Source organism: Coturnix japonica, chromosome 1, assembly GCF_001577835.2.
Source record: "Coturnix japonica isolate 7356 chromosome 1, Coturnix japonica 2.1, whole genome shotgun sequence".
Classification (NCBI taxonomy): Eukaryota; Metazoa; Chordata; class Aves; order Galliformes; family Phasianidae; genus Coturnix; species Coturnix japonica.
Genome location: NC_029516.1, coordinates 37,964,574 through 37,991,399, shown reverse-complemented (window position 1 = coordinate 37,991,399; position 26,826 = coordinate 37,964,574). Strand labels below are relative to the sequence as shown.

General features: G+C 32.7%; 1 protein-coding gene across 15 annotated transcripts in view; it reads right to left on the bottom strand.

The window, feature by feature from the left end:
* The window catches only part of LRRIQ1 (leucine rich repeats and IQ motif containing 1), a 90,499-nt gene that overhangs the window by 49,539 nt on the left and 14,134 nt on the right, over nucleotides 1–26,826 (bottom strand). For all 15 annotated transcript variants that reach the window (XR_001553963.2, XR_004306703.1, XR_004306710.1 and 12 more), the window contains exons 11-18: nucleotides 26,604–26,797; nucleotides 25,746–25,873; nucleotides 20,167–20,240; nucleotides 19,312–19,405; nucleotides 15,941–16,117; nucleotides 8,787–9,251; nucleotides 6,996–7,134; nucleotides 4,642–4,761 (exon numbers count right to left, since the gene is read on the bottom strand). Coding sequence is in view for 10 of the 15 variants with exons in the window: in XM_015857583.2 (XP_015713069.1) it covers nucleotides 4,642–4,761; nucleotides 6,996–7,134; nucleotides 8,787–9,251; nucleotides 15,941–16,117; nucleotides 19,312–19,405; nucleotides 20,167–20,240; nucleotides 25,746–25,873; nucleotides 26,604–26,797 (1,391 nt within the window). In the remaining 5 variants the exon portion in view is untranslated. The remainder of the gene's footprint in view (nucleotides 1–4,641; nucleotides 4,762–6,995; nucleotides 7,135–8,786; nucleotides 9,252–15,940; nucleotides 16,118–19,311; nucleotides 19,406–20,166; nucleotides 20,241–25,745; nucleotides 25,874–26,603; nucleotides 26,798–26,826) is intronic.

Here is a 26,826-nt window from a genome sequence, read left to right as displayed (position 1 = left end):
TGGAGGCTGATACTACCCATGTTTCCAATAGTAGTAAGCCTCAGAACAATCACAAGTTTAATAAGGATCTGACAAAACTGTGAAACTATTTTTTATAAGTAGGGAGAATTTACTCTTTATACCTCTTTACTTTCATTTCCTCATTGTCTCAATCACTGCTTTCAGAACAGTAATAGTTTAGCTAGTGTAACTGTCTCACTGTTATTTAGCTGGGGTTTTTATTCATATGGCATTTTAAGATAAAATAAAAAATGTAGTCAATGGAATATTTTTGCAAAAAGAAGAAATTAATACACAAAACTCACTCAGAACTGAATCATGACTATTCCATGGAAATGACAATAAATAATGAGAGGGATAATGAAAACATAGTTTTATTTTAAAAAATGTTTCCACATTACTATTTTATGTAAATAGAATACAGAATCCTTTCCATTAAAAAAAAAAAAAAAATTCACATGAAAAACTAAGAATGAATCTTTCCACCAGTCTTCTTTACAGAATACAAGCATAAAGTTCTTTGTAGTGAAGATGTATTTGCTTTCTACTTTGTTATTCTCTGATGAATATATTTGAATATTGCTAATAAATCAAACAGTTGAAACAAAAATGACAAATGGAATGCTACTTTAATCCAAGGTCTAAGTTTAAACAGCATTCTATGACTATTTCAAAAAAGATCACAAAATTCATTTTTGAGCAACACACACCACATGAAGAAATACTTTTCCTAGACATCCTGTAAGTAAGTTAAATGAATGCTCTGGGATTTGGGGCAACAAAAGTGAGAAAGAAGGCATCATATGCTGAATGTTAACTCTGTATATATTCTCAGTAGAAAAGGGCATACGAGAGCAAGCCACACTGAACTGCCTTTCATCTGGCAGAAAGCTGTTAACTTTCTTTTTTGATTCCTGGCAAACATATTTTGTGGTGCATTTCACTCAAACCTAATGCTATTCCAGCACAAAATATTTCACCTAATTTTCACTGGACATAATTCCTGTCAAAGCCTAAGTATTCCTTTGCATCACATGATGCGAAGACAGAAAGCAATCAGAGCACATTCTACATAAGCTGTGAAGATTACAACTTCTAGTTCCTGTGTTTATCAGATATTGATTTCACAAAGACCTACCTCTAGGGCTAGGATATCTATCTACTAGATAACAAGAAAACGAGATTTCAGCAATTTAGATAAGAATAGTTGCTAAATAAGGTAGAAAAGAAAATCTATGTATCTGATCACAGACTAACATGCCATTTATTAATCATATGAAGATATTATTCATATACATTCATTTAAAAGACTGAGCTTCCAATATGTTACCTGAACCTTTCTCTTTTGTCAAAGAAAAGGATGAATCTGAGGAAATTTTCATCATAGACTCTTTTGCTTTTCCATTTACACTATAACTTCATAACAAATTTCATTTAAAAAAGGGATTCTGTTCTTTGCAGCATAAAACATATGAAAGTTTGATTCTGATCTGATAATTACAAGCATGTGGACAAGTTGTAAGTCTGCAAAAGATGGTAGAAACTAAGAAAAAAATTATTCTACATGCTGTTTACTTTTCAAGAATTCAAATATACTCTAGCTTTTATTACTTCTACACTTTAAAAATTAAAAGGAAATAAAACAATACAAAAAACAAAAAGCCAACAACAATAAAAAAGAAGAATGATCTCCCTAGGACAAACCAGAGCTAGTCAAAGTTCTAAATCACAAATACAACTCATGGATATCACAGTGTACTTCAGAGGTTGATTTCATGGACCCTAATTTGTTATTTATAATAATGGGAATTTATAGAAATTTACCTGAGCTCACTTCAAACTCAAGTGATTAGGTTGTTATAGAAGATCTCCAATCAGTCAGACAGCCTGAACAAGAAATTGCAATATGCTCACAAGTCATTGCCTTATACAAATACCTTATAAAGGTATCTATTTGCTAAAAAAAAAACAAAACAAAAAAAAACAAACAAAAAAAACAGTTTGTGTGGCTGACTGTGGTTATGTAAAAATGTGAAGAAAACTAATCAAGAAGTTTAAAGGCTATCAAAACAGAGTGCTGCTTAAAAATTCTATTCAAGCAAGATCAGAAGCAGAATGCTTTGCCACAGAGCAGTGGATTTATTCCTTTTGAGGAAGTTGTGATGGATTTTTTATTTTTTTTTTAAATTTGGTTGAAACTTATAAACATTATTTTCTTTCTAAAAAATACTACTAGATATCCCTAATTTAAACAAAACTCAAACCTAGTTTTGCAAAAAAAACCAGTACTCTCTGTTCCATATAACCATCAATATTGGTACTTGATGAAAAGATAGTTGTCTGTTTGTTGACCTAGTACAGGACAACAGTAGTTTGCTCAATGACCACGGTTCTCAGAAGATAATTGTCTTTAAAAGTGATTATAGTCAATCAGTTCAACTTACTGACAATGACATTTTGTAATTGACTCACAACATATTTTCATAACAAAAATAACAGTGCTTATAGTTGCATAGTACAGAAAGTAAGAGCTGTGTTGAGCAAATGTATTGTCAGATATTATCCATCAGAGATAAAGAGCTCTGCCTTGTAGATCTCAGCATTTGCTACATGGATAGACTGCTGATGAAAGGTTGTCTTAAGATCAACCTTCTGGAGCATATAGGCTGGAATTCTCCAAAGTCCACATGAAAGACATAAAAATATCACCAAATAGCAGCCTCATACTCTCAGAGACATCTGCTGGCCAGATCTTTCATCTCATCTGGGATAGCCTGTGTGACATTGCACAAAAAACATATATAAAACAGTAATGCCATCAATTGCCTCTGAATGCCTGTGGCAATTTATTAGAGCAGAGATGAATACAAGAAGTTAGCAGTAGTTGTAAAGGTGAAATCATTACTATTCATGTTATTGTGAGCAAGATAAAGATTTTTCCTACAATTCAATAACATGCAATCAATTTTTCATGTGATATGGAGCCATAGATTTGTACTAATAATATATCACCAGTCAACATGCTTAAGTGGATAAAATAGATCTTTGGAAAAGACTACAGTTTTAATATATAATATAGAATGAAATCACTGTAACTGAAATCTTACATAATATAGATATAAAAATAATGATCATACGACAAAACAATGAATGATGATTTAGTAGATATCATTTAGTATTTTTGTATTAGATCGTAATAAGGAAAGGTTATTCTCTCACTACGTTCACTCTAACCAACAGTAAAATCTGCAGTACAAAATGGCATCCAGATTTTTTTTTTTTTGCTCTTCCTTCACACTCCAGCAGATGGGATCTCTTAGCCCAGCAATATGTACTCCTCTCTACACACATTTTGAGGCCCATCAGATAGCCACTAATATAAAATGTCATTATTTGGCTCTGCTTCAGCACTTTGCTATAAAAACACTGAGTCCAGAAAGAAGGGACATAGAAGCAAAGATTTCTCCAGGCTTTTTGTTTCATCTAAAGTAAAAAGTCCATGTGATTTCTTTATTTTGCACACAGATAGTAACATGTTACAACTGTATCATTCATCACTATTTCACACAAACTTTTCAGTAGGTCTGTCTTAAAACTGCTACATATTTTGTACAATCTAGTGAACATGATATGCTTGAAACAAATGGAGGAAAAAATATGACAGACATCACAGGGTATGAGAAATTTTTGAATTCCATTTACAATCAATCTTCAACTCTGTAATGTTTAATCTCTGATATCCTCTCTAGGCTTAAACATTTAAATTTTACCACATATACAACCTGGAATAAAACAGGTATTATTTTTTTTCATCACAACAAGCTAAGGGATTGTGTAATTTATTTGATCTCCATTGATCTTCAGTTCAGCCTTTGAGTCTGATGCATAAATTTAAAATGTTAGTCTGGTGATTCTGAAAAAATGAAAAAGATGGATGGCAACACCAGAAAGTGATACAATGCAAGACTCACTGAAATGATCTGGCCTTTATTTTCCTGCCTCCTCCACTCCTTCCTTTTCTCCTTGGGCTCAGGAGTACCTGTCCATATGTGATTATCTTGCTGACAGTCAAATGGAACAAAATTGTCCACGTAATTTGCAGTTAAGCAAAAAACAAACAAACCAAACAAGATTACTTGGGCAAGGGAGCGAAGAAAGCCTGGCTCAACCAACTTAAAGTGTTTGAGATTCTGGACTACAGGCTGAATAACTCAAAACAGGGCATTCTCCTTATTTTCTACATATGAACAATTCCTCATGAAAATGAACATTTATATACACATTGTAATCAGTTAGTAAGATACTGAAAAAGAAAAAATTAAAAGAAAAATAGTTGTTTCCTTATTCTCATTTATTTCCTCTTTGACTACAGAAATATATGGAGTTCTATGGTAGATGTGACATTAATAGCAGAATAACTACCAGAACATCTCAAAGAGCAGGAAGCAATTAATCCATGACAAATACATTTAAATGAATTATATATACCAAACACTTCTTTATTTCTGGACACTGAACACGTTAATTCTAGCCCTGATATTCCTTTCAATTTCTTTTATTGTCAACACTTACATTATTGTTTTAGAATAAGTATACTTTATACTTAACATGAATTTTTTATATGCTAATGGATATGCTTACTTCATGAGATATGAAATCATCCACATTTATTTCTTCATAGTTATCATCCACTTCATCACTTTTAACAGCTGCAAGCACACTGGCCAGTTTCCTTCGCAAAAGAAAGCCCTTCCAAGATGCCTAAACAAAAAATTTAAAGCATGTTATACAAAGTCATAGATCAAACCCAAATCCAGATTCTCTATGTTATCCCATTAGGAAGATAAAACATCTTGGGTCCCGGTTTAATAGCTCAATGATCTGTTTTTTGAACTTTATGTGACATTTAAAACTACAAGACAAATTAAATGCCAGCATATGTCTAAAGCTTAGAGTACTCAAGAGGCTCTCCACAAGTAAGCAGAAAGGAATCCTGCAACTCCCTCAACTACAAACCTGGGTCAACTAATTAATTATTTGACAATTCCTTGAGGGACTATTATAAATTGAAGGGAAAGACTACATAAGAAAACGCTGTGTGTTAACTTCCAAATCACTGAGAATAAAAATACACTGCTACTAAATGTCTTTTAGTTTACAAGTAGCTATTCTTGGAGACTTCTCATACAATTGACCTAGGTCAGTTACTCTCTCTTAACTGTCTAAGATCTTTATTTAAAAACAAAAAATACCAGTAAGAATATTACAATAAAGAGGCACTTTAGAAATTAGATGCTAGAAAAAGCAAGGAATTATGAACACATGCCAACCTACAGAATCAGATCCAGGAAAACACTTCAGAGATCATAGTGGATTAGATGGAAACAGCAAAACTAATTTCAAGACAGCAACTCATTCCCAAATCACTGTTTGATATAATTAGAATCGAAGATGCCATAAACTTTTAAAATACTATGCAAAAAAACCCAAACCAAAACAAAACAAAACAAAAAAACCAAAAAACTACCTCTCTTGAAAAATGAAGTGTTGTCAGCATTTAACAGCTTTGCAATGAAGGCACAAAAACATGAAGGATAAATCTTATACTCTAGTTTAGCATTTAGCTTGTTCATTTTTCTTAAATAATTTTCTAACTGCATAAATCACTAAAAATATTGCTGGTTTAAGACACACAGTTCTTCACTGTTATAAAAACGATTAAATATATTAGATCTGCTTTCTTATCTTTTCATTAGTGTATTTTTTTTCCTACAGATCTTCATAAACACCCAGATAGCGCATTACTGAGGGATCAAGTGAAAAATATATTTAATTGAACAAATACATTAGTTTTAACAAATGCAATGGAGAAAAAAAAAAACAGCAAAACATTCTTAATAGTATGTACAGAAGGATAAACTTGAAGACATCTGTTAACACAGATCTGTGAATGCAGATCAGCACTCAATTGAAATAAAAAAATACAAATTATAGCAGTTTTAAAGAAATGGGACAGTAAACTGCCTTACGATATAAATTCCTGATAAACCTACCTCTGGAATGCAGTTCTAGTTACTCCTTCAAAAAAGGATAGAATAGAATAAAGGTTCGGAGAGAGAAAAAGATAAGTACAGTGTCGTGTGAAGAGACTAAGTGGACTGAACTCATTAAGGAAAGAGTGAATATAAGACTGGATATGAAAGACCTACAAATATATAAAATGCAGAGATAAGTCTATTTTTATCCACATTAACTTTGAAAATCATCAGGTTTGGAACAAATTAAAATGGATTAGATAAATTTATGCAGGTAATACTTAGCATACTATCTACACATTATACTCAAGAAACAAATTGAGCAATACAGGAAAAATTTGCCTAAAAATGTGAAAAGACCAAAGACCCTGGCAACATGGCACATAGATTCAATATCTCTTTAGAAAACTAAACAGAGACAGGCATGGACTTGAATTCACACACACACAAAACTTCTAGCACAATACCTAGCATAGAACATCTTAAGCCATGGTGAGCTGCCAATGGCAGTATGAATGAGGGAATCCTTTATTTTGGGAGATGAGGAAACAATGTAAGGCAGGTAAGCAGAATGGGAATGATGAATGCTTAGTTGTATAGATATGAGACATATTCTATCACTTATGCAGCATTTGCCAGTTTAATAGCATCGATATACACCCCAGCAAGAGCATGGGCACAACATGTCATAAACATAATACTAAAACTAAAAAAAAAATAGTTAGTTCAGGGAAACAGTGAATAAAGGAAAAATATTTTTATGCTTTTACAAAACATCTTGTAAAGAAGGCTCTCTATTAGAAATATTAAGTTTAAAATGTTTGAATAAAAAAACATTAACAACAGATCTATTGATAAGATCATAAGTAAAAATAGAAATGAGATATAAAGTACACAAAATTAGTAAGTTATTTTCCTTATTAAATCTGAAAATTGGCAAAGAGAATGCTGCAAACAAACCTGGATTACTGTGGCAGCTTCATGTTTCTGTCTTGAAGCCTCTCCAAAATGACAATTTCTTGTTTTGGCGCAGTCAGTCTTCCTCCTGGTACGGTACTTCCTCCAATGAGACTGGATCACTGATGCTGCCAAATGTGACCTAATATAATGAAAATAAGTACCTTCATGAATGCCATAACCTCACCAGCAAACATGGGTTATCACAGCCATTCGATCATAAAACCACTGAAAGAACAGCACTATGTATTACAAGGCTATGACATCAAACTATAAATTACAACCTAGATGCAGTATAAATGTTCAGAAACATGGGAGCATGTTCAATCCATAGCTTTGGAAGGACTTTCATTCACAACATTAATTAGACTCTACATTTACTGAGAGGAAGAGTCTCCTCACATCAAAGATTAGTAGCAGAAATAGTTTAATAGTAACTAAGTAATCTGTCAAAGAATGGGGAGGGGGGGGGGGCGGATGGGAACGGAGGCATTTATCTTCCGTATTTAAAAATATTACAGGTGGCTAAGTTGAATACTGAAAACTGCATTATGCAAATATCCCCAATGGAGCAGAAACAAAAACCTGACAAAGCACCATTCAATCTTTTGCCTACTTTTTGCCTCCAGCTTCTTCAAAAGCTTGTTCAGTGCCTAAGCTTTCTAAATATGCAGTCAATTTTTTTGAAAGAGAAATAGTTTAATGCAGTTCTGCATTAGCACATTACTATCTTGGAATCCTCCATAAAATTCACATTACAGTTCACCTGTGTGTATAAGAAAACATATGTAAATTTCTCCCACTATTTACATATCTTCTTTCTTTGTATAGTGCATTTATTTAAATAATGAAAGACTTTGCGCAGAAAGATGTTGCAGTACAAGTCACAGCATACTTCAGAGTTTAAACCTGAAGAAAGCAGTGCAAAAAGTATTTAAGTATTTCTCCTTACAGTATGTTTATTAAGTTTACCCATGAGTGTGTATTTTTGAACAAATTGTTATGAATTCATAAGTGAATTTTGGGGTCCTTATGGAAAAAACTTCAGCTTTTGTTTTCAATGACTGTACAACAAGAACCATACACCAACACCAAATACATTCCCAAGAGGTAATAAACCAATTTGTTTTATGCAAGAGAATATTTGGGGGCACAGAACAAGTTGAACTGCCCCTTCACCTCTGCCTCTACTTGTAAGAAGTGGGTTGAGGCATGTTGGAGGAGTATCAAGGGCAGGGCAGACTGTTAGCTCCTCAGTCATCACAACAGCAGGAGACTGGCCTAAGGTCAAGGGAATATGATGGTAGATTTAAGTAACTTTTACATCTTGCCTTTTAAATGATACTGACTGTAAACTTTACATAGATGAACCTTGAATGTATTGTGAACAACACAGTAAAAAAATTTTCACTAGTTTGTAGTTTAAGTTCTGTCCAAATTCCAACAAACAACCATTTTCACCTCAAATGTTATTTGTGTTTTTATGGGTTGGTGTCATAAATGCATTGCAAAAAAGGAAAAGGAGATAAAGAGGAAGTTTTAAAAATTTCTCATTAGACAGTATTTTAAAATTAAAGTGTATACTTCTCTATACTCTAATATATTATCTGATAAAATATCATATGGAATCATACGGAGATATTATATGTATCACCCTAAAATAATTATTTTCTAATCAACCTCAAAATATTACTTACATACTATCTGCTCAATGTGTACGTTTTAAACAGGAAATCCTCACTCTTATTGCCTATCCATTTGACCTATTTGAAAGCAAACCAATGTCTGTCTTACCTTTCTGTATTATTCTCAAAACCTCTTCCCATATTACTTTCTATAACTGAATGTTGCAATGTGAGCTGAGCAGATATGTTCTTGTTGCCATTGCTCTCCCCATTGTAATTAATACAAGATTCAGTGCTCTTCTGCTTCATTCTGTGATCTTCTTTATTTTCCTTTTGGTGCACAGATATGGAGGAGTTAATGAATGTGGCCTGAAAATGGCCATCAGTAATCCATCTTTCAGAAGGATCCAACAAGACCTGTTTATTTTCTGTCACACCCATGATAAAGAGGTTATTTTCCTGTACGCAGCCAGTGGATGCTTGCTTTAAATGATTTTGCAGTGCTTCTGGTCTACCTCTGTCAGTAGTGCTTAGTTCACCATACTCATGTGCACATCGATGGTCAATGCTAAGTTTCATCAACTGATTAAAATACCAGCATTGCCTCTGCACAGCATCAATGGAAGAAACAATTCTGAAAAGAAAGATAAAAATGTTATTCCATATATTTCGAACTGTGAACGATCTAAAAAATATGTTATCTTTACAAACCACTCCATATTCTGAAATACCCCTACATTTCCATACACTTACAGTGAACATTAACTAGTCTGAAAATCAGCTACAATATTTACAAACCTTAAATATATTTTCATTTTTTTAGTAGTATCTAAAATACACTAATATATATTAGACTGCTTATTTTACTTCATGCTTTTGTAACTTTTTTAATGGTTTCAGTCTGAAATAGGCACTATGATATATATGTCACTGTTCTTTTTCTGTATGATTAGGGTCATACAAAGCCAAAAATATTAGAAGACTTGATGTAAACTTATTACAAAATCTATAACAGTCTTCATCATCCATTTTTCATTTATGGCCTATGAAACATAATATAAAAACAACAGTATTTTAAAAATTTGATTAGAACTACAGCAGGAAAAGTCAAACTTAAATTCCAACCAACAAACCACAACAGTAGAGAGAATATAGGAAAACAGGAACTTTTAAATGTAAATACTTTTATAATGTATGGGATGGTGCTAGACTAAAGTTCATGAAAAATTACATTTCTCTGCTTTTTTTTTTTTTTTTTTTCCCTGGTTGAATACTAGTGGACTTCCTGCTTAGTTCCTGCTTATCTTTGCTTACTTTTGACTTGGAGTTTTATACTAAGCTGTGAGTATTAGCCTAGTATACCAATAAAACTGAGTAAAAGAATCATTCAAGGCATCTGATTTCCCATCTGATTGTTAAAAAGAGTCCAGGAATATTAACCTATGAAATCTGGCTCTGATTAGTTGTGCCACACCATCTAGGACCAGGGCAAGTAAGAGCAAATATGAACTAATTGTTGCAGATACAGAAGGCTGTCTGTATTTAGACAGTGTTTATCTATTATAATATGTAGCAGGTACTTTTGGAACCAGCAAAACATTTTCCTTTGATAGCAGAGATAGATGCAGAGATTTGTAATGTGGAGCTATTTTCAGAAGAGCAAAAAGTCAATTCTAGGTCAGCAATGCAAGATAAAAAGTTGAAATAAAATCAGTTCTCTCAGGGGTCTTGAAAAAGTAAGTTCTAAGATAACAGTCTGAGTAACAGAATTTCCTGTTTATCACTCTTGAAAGGCAAAGCTTTTATAACACTTTCTTTTGAAAAGAAATGTTGCCTTAATAACCACTTACTCTAGCAAAGTCTAAGAAGTTCTTCAATTGTTAAGAACACTTAGGATCAGATCTTAAATTAGAGGAAGAAAGACACACTTTCTCTGCTAGTATATATTCAATGCCATCATCCAAAATATGAGTGGCTAAATCTGAAACCAAATTCACACAGTCCAATTATACAACTCATTATGCATTAGCTCTACATTTGACTGCCTACTACACATTACATTTTTACTGTTAATTTAACAAATATGGTAGTAATTCCTAAAAAGATTTAAATCAACATATGTATTTGCTTGAGGATCTAACAAGTTCTAACTGCCTAGGACACTACACAGTAAGAAAAGTAATTTCTTCATCAAGAAATACTGATACAGTATTTAGGAAGACAAATTTAGTAGAAAACCTTCCCAAAGTTATTTCCCATTCTTTTGTTTTTTCTAACTTTGGCTTTACATTCTTCTGTTTGTTTGATTGCTTGTTTATCTTTGCTGAGGCTTAGGATTAAAACTTTGGGGAAAAGAACAGACTTTTACATACTGGGCAAAATAAGTTTTTAAATGAAAAACATCTCTTAAAACTATTATTCTGAGTACACTTCATTCTTAACAAACAGAAACAAGCAAAGGAAAACAAACAAACAAACAAAAAACTGAATGGAGTAGGATGCTTCTGTATCCTTTCCTTTGTCAATTCCAGTGGCATCTTGAACAGCTGTTTCACTTGTTTTCAGTGGCTATGCATGTGAGAGCTAGAAACAGTAGAGAAAACTGAAAGCAAATGAAAATTTAGGTGGAAAATAATTATGTGGTCACCAAAGGTCTTTTTTATTTTTTATTTTTTTTTAATTTTTTTTTTAACAGAAGCAGCTTTTGGGGGAGTTGCTAGCTTATTATAACTGTATTTGGGATTCTCTTGCAGAAGTGAAGGTCAAAAGGACAAAAGCTATTAAAATGGGGTTTGTGCATTAGGTGGCAGTTAGGTCAGTGTCTCAGGCCAACAGGGATTTTATTCAGCTGTAGAGAGGGAAATAAGAGGCTTGGAGTATGTCCACCCTGTCAAAGCTGCTGCTTTCTCAGAGCCTCAGTGACTGCATTCCTGATATGAGAGATTTGATCCGAAAGATCATTTACTTGAACCACAAAAAGGAAGCAGCAATCACAAAAAAAAAAACCAAACAAACATGCACAACTGATTTACCTTCTTATTGGGAACAAAAAAAAAAAAAAAAAAAAAAAGTAAGAAATGTAAGCATTAAGACTTCTGACACCAAAAGATCTCCTTTTCTCCTTTTCAATTAGTGTAAATTCGTCGTTTGCCTTTAAGACCTTTTTTGGTGTTATAGGTAAAGGGATCTGTTTATACTAACTTGTTTGGAAATGCTTCTTTGTTAAGATATAACGTCAATAACTTTGTTAAGATAGAACATTCTATGATTCTATGATAAGCAAGGTTCTACGTTAGCATCTAGACAAAACAAGAAATGTGATTATCCTGATGGACACACCAGAATTCATACTGTCTGGTTCCTTAATATGTCATATAACATAGCAGCCTTGCTACAGCAAGTTTTATGGCTCTCAGCTTTGATGAGCACATTATCTTATGTTTAATTGCCACCCACCACCTTGACTTGACCTTAACAACTGAAAGTATGTTATGCTCCACATAAATTTTAGCACAGTCACAAAGGATGCACTGCTTTTTGTGGAAGGAGAATGAGAGAACAAACCAGAAGAGGAAAATATCAATCTTCAGTCACAGAGTTTGACTGTGCTGGTATAGCAGCCTTGCTAGTACTAGTATACCAAGACGTTACTTTCACAAACAAATTCTAGTAACCGAAAGATTTCTTAACAAAAGATGTGTATAAGGGTTCTTCCAGGGACTTCAAGAAAAGATAAAAGCACTAGAAACAGATTATTAATCATGGGGAACCATGCATTGACTTAAAATTTGGCATAAAAAATCTCACAGAGGCAAAAAAGACAGATAACAAAAAAGCCAGATGTGCCTACCAATAGCAGTTTTCTCCTGGCCACAGCAATTAAAACACAGACATAATTCTGCTCCTAACTGTGTGCTAGCTTAATGTCATATTTTTAATGTTGCAACTCTACTGTAATTTTCATAAGTTAATTAGTTGAGAAGTTATTCAGAAGTTTTATATACAAATTGTTATTCTTTCCTGTTTTTAAGAGGAACATGCACATTTTGATATACAGCACGTTCAAATAGTACACTCCAATTTTAACTGAGCTTTTTTTTTTTTGTAATATTGTCTAGCATTATTTCAGATGCTCAGCTGCAGGTTACAAAGTTATCTAACAAATCTAACAAACACATGAAGGGGCCTGTGATTTATATGTTCTGTTCTGTGATCCAGCTTAAGAAATTCTAGTAATTTTCACTATATTATACAAACAGTACTTTAAAAGTTCCTCTAGCCAGACATCTGCATATCTCATTACTGAAAGCAAATGCAGCTACCGTGATCTATGTAAGTTGCTCTGAAAGTAATGCTGTCTTCTTATTTCCATAGAAACTGCAACAGATACAAAGAACACAATAACACTATTTGATAGAGGGGACTCTTAACTACAAAACACTATTTTTTCAACAAATCACCACCATTAGCTGATTCACGAGTGAGCTGATCAAGACGCTCTTCATTTTGTGATGTGACTGCTGTGAATAGCTGTCCAGAATGTGGTTTGTCTTTCTCACCACTGTTGCCATAATTTAAAATGTACCACTCAGCACCTCACTGTATTCACATACACTGTCTGGTCTCCACAAACTCTCAGCAAACATCATTGAATCAGCCATTTTTTCCACATGAAGGAATTCAGTGTCACACCTTTGCTTCACATGCACTTCCATATCAAAATGCCATTTTGTCAGACTGCCCTTTTGCTGCCATCTGTCACACAGCAACAAAACTTAAGGAATATTGGTGGGAAGCCATACCAACAACATCTGCCTCTGATGTTGTGGGACAACATGATAAAATAAAATGCAGTCTTCATATTAGTTTTTGATACCATTACTCACTACAAAACATATAAAAGTTAAGGGATATAAAACATTTATTAGAAAAATTTAGTTTAAAAATAAATGCAATTTTAAGCATGGTAAGAGTAGTGAACTTGCAGGCAGAAACAGCACAGACAATTGAAGTGGGCAGCAGCAGTTTGTGAAACATGGATTAGGGAAGTTAGCAGTGATTAGATTTGGCAGATTACATACTAAAGGTCGCACCTACAGGGGCTCATAACTTAGCAAGATGTGAAACAGAGAGAAGTTTGCTCAATTTTTGGCTTGTTCTTTAGCAATGTCATATTCATTCAGTTAGTTTAGGGAAAGTATTCCAGTATGCACATATAGCAGCTATGCTATTAAGGCTTATACATAAGCAAGTTGTTTAAAGTTTCTTTCACAAACTCCAGTTTTCACTGTTTTTCAGGTGATGCAGAAAATATATTTTTAGTAAAAAGACTTCAAGAATGGATACTGCACAGCCTCTCTGGGCAGCATGTTGCAATGCATCACTATCCTAATGATGAAAAGGCTTTTCCTTATGTTCAGTTATATGGGAACTGGCTAGGATAGAATGAATTCTGTTTATAGCATCTTATATAGTACAGTGGTTTACATTTGTGACTAAAACTGTTGATAGCATGCCAGTATGGACTGAATTCCACGCTCAAAAGTTCTTTTTCAGCAGAGATGCTTCCAGTAAGCCATTCTGAATCTTTATTGATGGCAGGAGTCATCCCTTAGGTAAAGAACTTTATACTTGTTCTTACTGAATTCACAAGATTCCTGCTTGTCTGCATCTCCAATGTGGCTAGGTCCATCTGTATGGCAGCTCTGTACTCAAGCATATAAACAATTTCCCCCGAATTGGGGTCATCTGGGAGCACTGTAACCGTGCACTCCATCTTCTGCTCCAGTTTATTAATAACAGTGTTTGAAGGATGAATCTCAGTCTCAAGAGAATAGCATGAACCATTAACCACAATAATAGATAGTCTCATTCTAGTATCCAACAATTTTTTACCTGTTAAGCTGTCCATTCTTGCAGACCTAGGTTAAATAAACAATTCTATTTTGTGAATATTACCTTTCCTTCATGCATTTTATAATCTAGCAAAAACATATGTAGCAGTATGAGATTCTACTCCAGATAAATCACATTCATATTCTACAGTACGACAGGCTTTTTTTCTGCAAAGGTTATCAGTGAAACAGGTATGAATGCTGAGTGTAAGAAATTTTTCTCTACAGTAAAGGAAGAGAAACAATTCCCCCCTCCCCCCCCCCATCATTTTCCTTTCAAGGAGTACCATTTCAAATGATAAATGGATTAGTAAGTGTCAGTTACCTATTTATAAACCAGAAACAAAAAATTACAGTTGAGAAGTGTTCTTGAGGGGTTCCAAGGAGAAATATATGAGTTCCAAGAGCCATCTAAACACTTTATCCATCAATGAAGACTTTGTAATTTCTCCGAAAATAATTTGAATCTAATTCTTAATACGACTATCTTTTCAAGATAACTCAAGATAATATCCCTTTAAATATTAACAAGACACACTAGGTAATAGCTAGATGCTGAAGAAGTGGGGGTAATTTTCCTGGCCTAAGAAATTACACAAGCAGAAATTTAGATGAAAGCATTGCCTGGTGTCACAAGCTCCACCTCCTCTGGTTGAATATTCAGTACCTGGCATGATACAGGAAATTATATTTCCAAACATCATCAGAGAAGTCAGATATTAAAAGAACTACAAGGCTATTGTAAAATCCGGTAGAAAATGTAAAAGAACTAAGAAAGAGGAAAATGGGCAATATACCCAAGAGTGAAAATATGAGCAGTTTGCAGTATCTATATATTGCAAAGGAATGAAAAGAGGTATAAATTACAAGTTACTGCAGGACAGCTAATTGTGGTAATAATGAAGTAGCAAATTTGATAAAATCAAGGACCTATGAGCAAACATATATGACCCATCTCCTTAAGAGCAAGCAGAAAGCAACTTTTTCAGGTTTCCAGTCTTTTAGAAAATGAGTAATATTCTAAAAAGCAGGAAAAAAATAATCAGAGCACTTTTATCCAAACTAGGTTTGGTTAGGCTGAAACTGGAAGTCATGCTAATATAATTATATCACTTCCAAGATACTGTATTAGTCTTTCACTGTACTATGTTGTGTAAGAACTCATCCAACTGCTATCACCTCAAGAATCCTTTGAGTTGAGTAACCTGTTCTCTCATACTTAAAACAATAAAAATCAAGACCAACAGATATATAAATGTATGAAATATTCCTTGCATTGAAGCCAACAATCTTAATCTCTTTCTTAATACAAATACATAGTTCCAGGTAAAAAAGTTAAATAAAATTCATAACAAGAACATAGAGAATTATACTAAGAGTACATTGAGATATATTTCTTCTAGCAATTTATATTCATATAAATACATACCCCTCTTCAACAACCTTTTTTTTCAGTAAAACATTTTCTTCAATTTGAACTTTACAAAATTCCAGAAAAGCTGTTGATTCTGATGCTTTGATTCCTTCAGCTGTGGGTAAAGTATTATAATGCAAGTTTTCACCATCAAGAAACTGTAACCTTGGAAGGACCTTACATAGTGAAGGCCTTGAAAAAGAAAAAGTCATTATTAGTTTCAATTTAGAAGAAGTTAAAAGTTACACCTTAGTGATAAAAACATATAACAAGGCAGAACATGATGACAGTTATCAAAGTATTCATACGTGTTATTTCACATGTAAATATACTAACAAAAAAAAAATCATTAATAAACCTTAAAGATGATATGAAGAGTCAGTTTCTTAGCAATGCATTGTTGGCATACACTGCTGAAATACTAAACATAGGAAGGTCAAACATATGTTTAATTCATTATGTCTAGTACTTCACCTGCCTGAACAACAGGAAAATCTAACACTCCTGAGCGTAAGCACCTGCACAGTATTTGATTAGTTGGCAACACAGCAAACTGTGTCATAGGTTTGTACGGTACTGATTTTGCTGACATGTATAGACCTAGATTTAAAAACTGCCCTGAATACAAAACATTGCCAATTTTAATACCACAATGATTTGCATACTAATTTACATAAAGCAATATGATATTCAGTAGGACCAATAGGAAAAAATCCACTCTTGAACTTGGGTCAATGAAAGAAATGACAAAAGAGGTAACTTTTTTTTTTTTTTTTTTTTTACAACAGTAGGGGCCACTGATGTAACAATGAAAATATTATCTGCTATTTAAAAAAATTAGTTACCAATTCTCTCACTTTTAGGTTACTGCAATCTGTGATCTTGTTTTACACATTTCTTATACTATTTTAAGTTTAAAATTTTAATATTGCAAAATTATTTAAAACAATGCATCAACACCCAATATTTTCATTAGGTTATTAATATACAGGAAAAAAATATCTATTTTAGGGTATAAATATCTTTGCTATGAAAAGAGTTAGCACAGATTTCAAAATGTTAGAACTCCCTGACTATTCTCTGTGAAGATGAAGGACAATTAATTAGCTCAGACAGTATACACTACATTTAAAATTAGCAGAAGTTCCTATGACTGAGTTAGAAAACTCCCAAACGTGTTTCAATTGAATAGATTATTAGGTTTTTGCAAATATAAAACATTCCAGTGTTTCTTTACATAAGAACAATACTGCCAGAAAAAGATTTGAAATAAAATTATAACTTTCGACAGACAATCCTTGCACACATAGGGGCAATTACCAAAGCAGATACTGAATAGTGGAACTTTAAAAAAATGCCATATCAAAGTTGATTGATGCTGGAATTATTGTCTCTTAGAGCTATGGGATCTCCATGCTAGTTTTTCCAGCTGGGCCTTTCTTGGTGAAGGGCTGAACCAATATTTCACCTAGTGAAAACTTCCTGGTGAATATTCTGTCACTTAAGAGTCTCTATTAATCATCACAGCATTGAAACACATTCCCATAGGAGTGCTCATACTGATCCAAAGGTTTAATTTTTAAAAAGCAACTTCTTACTACTTCACTTCTGTTGGTGTTATCACTGGCTGGACATGAAAGTACTAAACCACTTGGGAAAATTTACAATTAATTCCTTTGTTGGTATCAGGAGGTTATGTAAAGTTCAACGGAACACACTGCCTGAAGTTATAGTCAATGCTGTATTTGGCAAATCCATATTTTACCATATCTCATATTTTAAATCCTCGAGACAAATTAAACTCTTGTTTAATTATAAAAAGTGCATTGGGTAAAGTAAGCCAAAGTGTCTGTTCATATAGTTAAATGGGAATTCAGAAAGCTTTTCCCCTCAAGATTACAGAGGAAATAACAGCTAGTTCTCTCAAAAAATAGACATTAAAGCAATGTAAATGAGAACGTAACATACTGTCACAGTCACTGAACTTTATTCACAAAATTACCTGCATGAATCATGGAAATGTAAATAAGTCTGTTCATTAAAGGGGAAAAAAAAAAACAAAAACTCAACAACCAAAAACTCATAGGAATTTATTTGTACAGCCAACAAACAAATACCCTGAACACTAATATTATACGTAGGTAATCTGAAGTATCAAATACATACATAATTTAAACAAATTCTTATGTAATACTGCAGTGTAAAATCTCATATTTAACTGCCCTGCAATTACAGGACTAGTTTTAATTATAAAAAATTCCATAAACAGTGTAGTAAATGTTTGTGGAAGTGATCTTATATACTAAGTGGAGAAGTTAAAAAATGTCATTGTACATTTAATGGAATCACACTGAGTTTACAGATACTCTACTTCTACAACATACACCTGAAACATCCCCCACAAGTCTAAAATTGCATTTCCAACTTGACTTTCTGCTTTCAATGGCCTGTAACCAACAAAGCAGTAATTTGAGCATACTGTACATTGAGTGCTACTGTACTTTCATTGAACAATTCTCTCAGCAACTTTTAAGTGTTCATGGATTGGCTTGTATTTTGGATTTCAGATAACAAAATTATCAACAAACCAGGAGACTTCTACTAAATATATATATATATATATATATATATATATATATATATATATAATAAATCTATAAAAAATGATATTGTCTTAAAAGCTATTTGAACTCAGGAGAAAATAAGCAAGTAGATGACAGAGAACAGTTTTAGGAGAATATCAGTTTGCAACTGAAGATACAGACTGAATTCCTTTGCTACTTACACTGTCTTCTATTATCTCTTTCCTACTACAGAATGGGAATTATTTTTCCACAATTTCAGAAGAATCTCTGGTCACTAATCAGAAAAAGGTTGACTAACTACCAGCCACCTCTAAAATTAATTACCAGTGTAGAATGATTAATAGTTGAAATAATATGTATTTCTCCAAGATGTTATGCCATATGACATCTCAGTATTCTCTTGGCCACATATTTATATGGGCGTTTCTGTTTTTAAGGAGACTGATGAAATGATGCATATTTACATTTAAAGAACTCCAGCCCAAACAAAAATCTCTAAATGGCTAACATTGCCCTGACATTTTTTTTTTTCCACATGAAAAATCATTAAAACTTTTAAACCTTTTGATCAAAATTATGTTTTTCCTAACATAAAAGTGTTAGTGCATATATATATATATATATATATAAGTATTTTCTAGAAGTAAATGCATGCTGCATGAAACTGGGTGAAGAGTACTCTAAACATTTATTTGGAGAGTCAAATTTAATGTATTTTGACCAAAAACATTTGTTAACATTTTTTTGCTGTTTTATTATTATTATAAATTTAGTAAATCCTTTTTTTTTTTTTTTTTTTACCTCCAGTTCCTTTCTTGAAGAAGAGGATTTCCACTGAGTGACAACTCCCTTAGATTACTGCATCCATTTAAGCATGAAATGACACTTTTAAGGTCTGTGATCAAGTAGGAAAGAAAATAATGTATCAGTTTGAATGTGTAACAGGACTTTCTATGGAAAATCACAAACAACACCAAAACCAAGAAGCACTGCAAACAATTTTGTTACGAATACAGTACAATTACTAGCATTATCTAGAACATCTGTTTGAAAAAATATATATTTTCTGTATGTTTCATAAATAATATTGGAACTATATATATTTTGTACAATTAATATTCAAATAATTTTATAATATAGTTTAGAACTTCTTGTTTGAATGGCTTTTAAAAATGATTTTTTTATGTGTCTCTTAATGTTTCCTATACAACAGTGTTGGAGTACGTCAAGAGGAGGGCTAGGAATATGATCAGAATGCTGGAAAACCCCCATACAGGGACAGGTTGAGAGAGTTGCGGCTTTTCAGCCTGGAGAAAGCTCATGAGAACCTCATAGCGACCCTCTGGTACCTGAAGGTGAGCTACGAGAAAGCTGGGGAGGGACTTTATAAAAGCAGGTAGCAACAGGATGAGGGGAAATGGCTTTAAACTGAAAGACGGTAGATTTAGAGAAGATATCAGAAGGAAATTTTCTACTGTGAGACACTGGAACAGGTTGCAAGAGAGACTGTGGATGTCCACTCCCCTGGAGTCAAGACCTGGCTGGCTGGAGCTCTAAGTAAGCTGGTCTGCAGGGAAGTGTCTATAGCAGGGGCTGGAACTGATGATCTTAAAGGTCCCTTCCAACCCAAACTACTCTATGATTCCATAAACTCACCTGATAAGCAGTTATTTTTGATATCCAGCTTTTCCAAAGATACAAATGAATTTAAAGGTACAAGCTCACTTAAGCTAAGAACAAAAAAGAAATATATTTTTTTTTCAATAAAGTAGCATTTCATAAATACACAGGCACATTTTATATTTATTAAAACTAACTCATTCAGCTATGCTAGGTGCTAGAATTAATTACCCAAACTCCTTTACCTTAAAAGCACTTCTTAGCCTTCACAGCAGGTCATGTTTTGCTACTTAATTGCTACTGTTTTTTTTCTTTTCTTTTCCTTTCTTTTCTTTCTTTCTTTCCCTTTATCTTTTTTCTCTTTTTTCTTTTATTTTCCTGTCTTTTCTTTCTTTACTTTTTCTTTTTTTCTTCTTCTTTTTCTTCCCTTCTTTCCTTTTTCTTTTCTTTTTCTTTCTTTTTTTTTTTTTTTTTTTTTTTCCCTTTCTAGTACATAATTCATTCTATTTCTTTCCTTTAGTTCTGAGGATCTGAAGTCTTGTAAAATTTAAAAAGTTCAATTCACTTTTCTTTAAGCATGATGGCTAGAATAACATGAAAGACTCGGACTTGGGAGAGGAAATAAAATCTACTTTTCCCCAGACCATTTCCTTCATTTATCACCAATTTGTTTCCCTTTTTCACTCATCGCTACTTAGATCCTATTTTTTTTTTTTTTTCAAAGTTGTATTTCCTAAATGGTCAAGTTTGCATTCTCTTGTAACAGTTTTTTAGCACTCCCTCTCTTTGAGTACTGAGGCAGTGTCTATTGAAGTGCCAGATCTACGGACAGCTACAAAAGTGTTCTTCTTGCAGTTGGAGCCTTTCTTGCACAACAAAGCAGCACCAAGACCATGATAAAAATTCCCATTTATAGTGATGAAGAACAAATTCAAGGAAACTGAGCTGACTTTCATCTGTACAAAGGATCTTGGACTGGGTATTAGCATATTATAACTATTGATATTGTTATTAACAAATATTATTAAAGGTTTGTTTAATTACACCAGTGAAGTTTGTGAATAAGAATTAATGTTAAACCATTCAGTCAGCTTGCAAGGCTGTTTCCAAATATTACCTTTCAGATTTAAAAAGTTACTTCTGGTTTATGTTAAATACAGATAGGGAAGGAAAAAATAAAAATCAAGATGTAAAAAAGCTTCAAATAAAACTAGAATGTTTACATATAAATACACACAAAATCAACTATATTTTTAAAAAACATACTTTTAGGTAACTTATTCCTGCAAAGACAATGTTTAAGAATAGTAGGATAATGGCATGACAAATGGCACTGGGTGTGGTCACTTCTAATAGTTAATCGTTATGGAAAGCAGCAGTTTTTCATAGCAATATTTTGAAAGCTCTAATTCATAATTCCTATGGTCAGAAACACGACCATTCAAAAGCTATAACCTAATTAAAATTTACAATTGTTCAGAGCCAAAAATGCTTGTTTGTTGCTTAAATATGTGACTATATCTTGCTCTCCGGTATGGGCATTAGAACTGAAATACAGTGCTGGACTTGATTCTGGTTAAATTCTTGACAAAGCACAGGTTCCAAATTCTTTATTCTTGTTGACAGTTGCTATAGATGCAAACAAAGCAAAACTAAACTTCCTCATTGGCAAAAATGTATTTTTATATGACAATACATTAATAGTAAATTCAGAAACAGAGATAAAATCGAGTATGTGTCATTACACATCAATTCTTTTCTCAAACCATATTTTACAGTTGGCCTGGCTCTAATTCTATTCAGTTCTATCACCTCCTTACTGGTTTTCCACGGAATCAAATAAAATATGAAGAAGGATTAATTTAAAAAAATCATGAAGCCTCATACAAAGTCATGCACTCAGTACAGGAAATAACTGCATTTTAGGTTCTCATGACCAGTCAATTACACAATATGTACACAATATTGAATACATGTATCAAATATAATTTTAGTATGGCTAAAAAACTAAAAATCCATGATACAGATTGTACTTGTAGATTCATGCATTCAAGAATATCTAAGAAAATAAATGTCATACTTGCTATGAGCAACTGAAACACTACTTTTACAATACTCTTCTTTCTACAAATAATACTTCAAAATTTTATTTACGGTGAGTTGGACTCATGGATCTCTCTAAGTATATACCGTGGTGAATGAGGAATTCTATTTGCCTTCTGGACTATCCTTGCCATAACGCCTCTTAGCATAATGAGAGTTAAAACATTTTCCTGCCATCTTCTAGCTTTCCATTTACTGACGTTCTTTGTTAATTTTTTTCCCCAAGAAAATTCAAACCAGAAAGACAAAGGACATTACCGAAAACTTAATACTACTTGACCTTGTCACATTAGCCCAGGGCATATGAGAGATATAAGTTACAAAGAAGACACAAAAGTAAAATATATTTGAAAAAAAAGCAAGCAATAGCTTCCTCTTTCCGCTCCCATTTAGGGCTGTAGCAGGACAGGACATAGACAATCACACACAAACACACACAAAATCAGAAAAAAAATAGAATAAAATAGTAGCAAGTATGCAATAGAAAATGAAAACTTCTTTCTTAATGCAGATGGCAGTAACTCTATGATGGTGCAAATCACACCGTCAATCAGCTTTTCCACAGGAAAAAAAAAAAAAAATCACCAATATTAATAGAAAGGGAAAGATAATAATAAAAAACAAACAAACAAACAAACAAACAGCCTTATGTTAATCCAGATATTTATGTAATGTTTACTTCTTTTCCATAGTTTTAGAGTAAGAAAACTTTAATTAGCAGTATTCATCATATTTTAATTAATAATTAAATGCAATGTAGGCAATCTATCAGTTATTTACTTTTTTCATGAATAGCCTAGTAAGAAGCATCCTTCATCAGTACTGCACGTGGTGCTACATTGTTAGAAATAGACGTATGATCAGCAAAAAATTACTGAAAATTAAAATCATAGTGCAGATTAAGAAAAGGAAGAGACTGGGAATGTACAGGACACAACACTATAACTTTTTCAGGATTGATTGGATTCAATATCCCATGACACTTAAACATATTATACTGACTCTGGCTAATTTGTTAAATTTCCAAAACAGAATGCCTTACAATGACAGTGAGAAAATAGGTGAAAAAACACATACCATGTACATTTATGAAGGGTAAACAACATGCATGAAGAAAGAATTAATCTGTTTTTTTGTTTTTGTTTTTAACCATTTTTATTAAAATAAATAAGTAAATAAAATATTAATTAGTATGTATTTAGTTCCAATAGCACATGAGCAAAAAGTTCAGACAGAATTTGATCCTTGTCAAATCAGTTTCCCAGATGTCATGGTACTTTTGCAGCTGACTGCATTATTTTAATAATAATTATTTATCTACCACACAAGTTATCATAATGAAAACAACAGAGCAAAAGGAATTTAGGCATGTAAAAACAGAAATTCAGAGGGATATATTTGTCTATTGTGATGTTGAAGAAAAAAATGTAGAGACCAACTGAGGAGCAGATTCAGCGTCTCTTTGTAGAACTTATTTTTTTTAATCAAAAAATACACTAACCAGTAAGCGATGGAATTAAGTGACATTACATGTAAATAGAAATATCACATGAAATCGTATTGTGTTTTAATTATGTTGGTTTTTTTTTCTCATGCATATTTAAATCTTTGTCTACAATGTAAGAAAAAAGAAAACGTTCCTTTTTAAAACTAACAATGTGTAGATTTCCAGCTGCTGTAAAAGAAAGTGCAGATCTTCATAAACATAGTGGTACAGTAACTAGGACAAGTAGGCATTCCCTACTGACTTTGGTCAGCTATGCATCAACTAAGCACATGCTTCACGAGCAAAAGCCACAGCAAAGTACTCAATAAAAGCAGAGGTGGAAAAATTGCTGGCACTTTTATATTTGATGCACATGTCGTTCATCACTACATGCTGTAATTCCCTGTTGCTACACTGTAGGTTTAAAAAAAAAGACATAGTTTTGGAGTTTTAGCTTTAGCAGTTTTTGGTTCATGATACAAAACACCTCAGAAATCAATAACATAAATTTAAAAAAAAAAAAAAAACGACTTGTGAATTAGTGTAATTATTTTATTTTATTTTCTTCATTTTTAAAAAAATATACAGATTTGCAGCATTACAACTATATGGGCTTCCTGCAACCAGTAAAAAACCATAAAATAGTACTATTTTATTTATTTAGCTATTTACTATTAATTAAATTACTATTTAATAAATAGTACTATTTATTTATTTAGCTACAGGATGAAAGTAGAAGAAACATTTTCTTTCAACAGATTACTCCATTACATTCACTGTTGCTATACAGAACATCTAGCTACTTATGCTGTACCACATACATATGGAGCTGCTTATAAGCACACGAAAAGTGAGTGTAAAGATCAGGCTACTGAAATGCCAGGAATCTGGAGGCCCTTAATGTGCATTTATCTTGTCTTGTTTGTCTCAAAGATTTGATATAAAGTACAGATACTTTAAGAAAAGAAAGGTAATTGTGTGGGTTTTTTTTTTTTTTCCCCCTCTGTTTTGCTAATTTGCAGTTTGCTCATCTGTAAACATGTGCTTTATCTCAGTTTAGCAGAAGAACTTTGGTAGATTAGAAATACTGGCCACTGGACAAACAAAGTAGTGTTTGGATAGTAAATAAAAATTATAATATCATGTGACATAAAGTAGATCTACATGGGCTCACTCTTAAGATTTTGTCTTCATGCAGTTTTGAAAATTTTTCATTGCAGACATAGCCATCACTAAATATCAAAAAAAAAAAAACAAAAAAAAAAACAAAACCAACCCAAAAAACCCCCATTAGTTCAGAGAACACATTCTGTTTATTGTGAGTCAGAGTAAACATATCACAAGAAGAAAATACATTTTTTACAAATTTACTTGCAAAATCTATTTGAAAATCTGGTCATTCTAATTCCACAAATGAGCCTGTGAAATGGAATAGAAAGGCAGTTCTTTTTCATACTTCAGAGCATCCTCTGGTTTTACGATGCTTGTTTTGGTCCCTCTTACTAATCTATGCCTTCAAACCAAACCCTTATGCTGATAAATGAGAGAAGGTATGCAGTATTAAAACTTGGTTTGGGGTGTATTCATACATCATGTATATGAAACAGCCCAATGAACATTCAAACTTGGACATTTTACCTCTAGTAGTTATATTCAAAATAACATTTAAAGTCTGTTTTGAATAAACTAGCTGATAAATGTAAGGCCTGACAGACATACTCTAGAAACAATTGTTAAAGAAAAGAAAAAAAAAGAAACACTATGGCTTTTACAAAGTTGTGATGCTAAAAAATTATTGCAATATAACATTTAACACAGGAAAATACTTTTCATAGTTACTGCTGTTTCGAATTGTCATAACTAAAGGTAACCAAGTGCCTTTACTAGTCAACAACACACTTTCCAAGAATATCTGAAAAAGATGGCGATATTTTAAGCGTACTGAGAATTACAATTATCTACTAAGTGTTATGTTAGTAAATTGTTCTGTTTCAACTATGTAAATGGAAGAATCTTTCTTTTTTACCTATTCTGAGACAGCAGAAGAATCTGCAGCAGGGGCATCCAGTACAAAGAAAGCATTCTCACAGCAGAAATGCTATTGTCATCCAAATATAGCTCTCTTAGGAGAACATGATTTTCCAGCTTTGGAAGCTAAGTAGAGAAGAGAATATTATTTAAAATTTATGTAAGTTAGAGAAACAGTAGTATTTTTACCACATGCTTTTCATCAATCGTTGTTAAATAGAAGCAAAAAACACACTTTGAATATATATATATATATATATATATCAGTTTCTTATTATGTACTCACTAATTGTCAAACAATTGCTACAAATCAGGTGGTGAATACTTCTCAATGTTCTCCACATAGTTTGAAGAGTAAAAAAAAAAATTCCAAAAAATGGAGTCAAGAGCCATACTCTTATTTCTGCTGGTTATCAACAATAGTTTTCTGCTCCCAGATGTGTAAGGGAATCATTAGCAGTAAAGATAATTGTCCATTTAGAAAGCTACCTTTCTATTTAACTATTCCTGAAAGTATTCTAAACTGGTATGACATCTGGAATGACAATAGTATTTTATGACATTTTAAACAATCATCATTGCATTGAAGACTAGTTGTGATAAACCAAGAAAGGGAGTATAATTCTTGAGGGATATGAAATTTAATTATTGAGCATCCAGTTTTCCAAGGACTTAGGAGCAAGAAAATACTTAGCTACCACTGATGGCAATTCTTCTGTTAGAAAAAATCTCCAAAAGGAAAACAAAAAACAATCAGCAAACAACTAGTATCTCAGGCATGATCAACAGTCTGAACCACATTACTGTTAAGAAAAATGTAGGTACCGAAAAGAACCACTTAACTCAAGGATTTTACCTCCTGGAGGTTATTGCCTTGTAACTTCAGAATTTGAAGCAGTCCACAGTTTTCAATGCCTTCAACTTGTGTGAGATGATTGAAAGAACAGTCCAGATGTATGAGAGTAGGTACTTCACAAAGACCTTTTGTGCTAATTAACTGATTATGATCCACAGTTAATTGCTGAAGGTTTTTCAGTGATTCCAAACCACCTGAAAATTAAAAGATATGACCTGAATTA